Source organism: Pundamilia nyererei, unplaced genomic scaffold (genome assembly GCF_000239375.1).
Source record: "Pundamilia nyererei isolate P.nyererei 1_Seehausen unplaced genomic scaffold, PunNye1.0 scaffold00270, whole genome shotgun sequence".
NCBI lineage: Eukaryota > Metazoa > Chordata > Actinopteri > Cichliformes > Cichlidae > Pundamilia > Pundamilia nyererei.
Genome location: NW_005187671.1, coordinates 706,179 through 708,164, shown reverse-complemented (window position 1 = coordinate 708,164; position 1,986 = coordinate 706,179). Strand labels below are relative to the sequence as shown.

The 1,986-nt window shown below is 46.0% G+C and overlaps 1 protein-coding gene across 1 annotated transcript in view; it reads right to left on the bottom strand.

The window, feature by feature from the left end:
• Positions 1 to 344: 344 nt before the first annotated feature.
• LOC102193057 (PHD finger protein 12) overlaps positions 345 to 1,986 on the bottom strand; it is an 11,452-nt gene continuing 9,810 nt past the window's right edge. Inside the window, exons 4-8 of the mRNA XM_005750358.1 lie at positions 1,615 to 1,984; positions 1,373 to 1,493; positions 1,153 to 1,285; positions 894 to 1,058; positions 345 to 601 (exon numbers count right to left, since the gene is read on the bottom strand). Coding sequence (XP_005750415.1) covers positions 389 to 601; positions 894 to 1,058; positions 1,153 to 1,285; positions 1,373 to 1,493; positions 1,615 to 1,984 — 1,002 coding nt within the window. The 3' untranslated portion in view covers positions 345 to 388. The remainder of the gene's footprint in view (positions 602 to 893; positions 1,059 to 1,152; positions 1,286 to 1,372; positions 1,494 to 1,614; positions 1,985 to 1,986) is intronic.

Below are 1,986 nucleotides of genomic sequence, written 5' to 3'. Positions count from 1 at the left end.
GATCAATCATCCTTAACCTCCTAGGACCTGGTGTCCACATATGTGAACATCACATTTTGGGTTGGCTAGACCAAAATACTAAATGTTGCTCTACAAAGGCCTGATTTCCACATGCGAGGACATTATACTGCCACTGTTCTATTGAAATTTAAATCGAATGTCCTCATATGTGGATCTCATTTTTCTCAGAAACAAACATCGGGTAAAAAATAAAATCTGATAATTCTTTGGTTTTACATTCATCAGGTCCCAATCAGCCAAATAGCAAAGAGAAATTAAAAATGCATGCCATGAAAGAGTTTGGGTCTTAGGAGGTTACGCTGCTCTCCTATTAATCTCACATCCTATTACATCAGATGACACAGATTGTAGCACACAAAAGCCTGTTTCAGGGAACTATCATTACAATCTGACTTAAAGAACATGTTAGGCAGCTGCTGGTTTCTCTTGTGCCTACCTCCTGCTGCTCAGCCTCTGTGGTGAAATGCTTTGTGGGCTGATGGTCAGGAATGCCACTACAAACCAGCTCCAGCTGGCGCACCCCTGCAGGAAGCAGCATGGGCGGAGGATTCTGGTACTGGGACTTGATGGCATCTGGCACCTGAATAAAAACACTGACTGTTAGAGACAATCTAACACTTTCTAGCAAATTAACCAGTACGTTCAGATGTGTCTAAAAATAGCATCACTTCATATACAAGTGCACAACTGCTTAAATTTCAGAAGCTGGAAAAAAGACAGAATGTCAGTATCTAGGTATTACTGTCTTAGTGTAACAGATATATTATTAAAGCCATTCATTTCCTAGATCTCCACCTGTGTTCCAGTGGCCAAGAAAAAAGGATTATATGAAATCCAACACACTGCACCGTCACACTGAGACACACGTCTACCTTGATGGTTTTCTTGTTGCGCTGGTGAGTGGTGCGCCGGTTGGGAGCATTTTGTCGATGTACTCTACGCAGGAAGTCCAACTTAACTGCGTGCTGGGACATCCTGTCCTGGAACTGATCGAAGAGCTGACAGCGGCTGGACAGGCTGAGGCTCCTCTGATTCAGCTGCATAGCAAACAAAAATATATCAATACAAATTTACATCAATAAAAGGAAAGGGAAAGCAGCTTTAGCTTAGAATCAGCACAGTGCATCTTACTACTAAGTGCTCCACATGGTTTGGACACATCCATTTGCCGGCAGGTAAAGCTGTGAGTGGAGGGTCCAGACAGTCCATGTGGAACAGGAGGGGACAGTAATCGCACTGGATCAATGGAGCCAACCTGCAACTCCTGAGAGACCAAATAAATAGAATTAGTACCTGCTGTCATTGCTGTCATTGCTTCTACTTCTTTGCACTGTGCTCCAGAACTCCTGACCTGTTGCATGAAAAGCAGATTTTGACTGGCAAAGGGACTAGACCATTGGGATCCAGTTCATGCTGAGGCCTCCTGAAGGGCTTTCCAAGCAGCTCTTCTTTTTTCCTCCGTTTACTGCTGCCTAGAAATCCAAACAAAAGAGCAACATTGAAGAAACAGTCTAAACTGCATATATAAAGAGGTATTTTAAACTTAGGGTGCTGAAAGAAATCATATTTTGGTAGTCATTATGACTGACTGACCTGGTAGTGCAGTGGTGCACGTGAGCTCACTCGGCAGCTGAAACTGAGTGGGGTTTCTCTCCATAGCAGCTGCTATTAGGAGCTGAAAGGGCCTCTTGAGGAGTCGCGGTGTCGGAGCAGAAACTGTAGAACTCTCGAGCTCTGCACCCTGAACTTCATCCTCAGGCTCTGCTGCCTCCTCCTCTCCATCGTTCTGCTCCTCTGAGGGGGTTGGGGTGGATGAAGTGTTGGAATTTGGAGTCCCAGGTCGGCTGCTTGGCCTGCTGCTGGTTCTGCGGTCCAATAGTCGTACCTGGGCCACTCGTAGACCAGGGCCTGCAGCTCCAGCCCCCGGAGGAAGACCGTCAAGCCGCAGTGGGCCAGCGTTGAGCT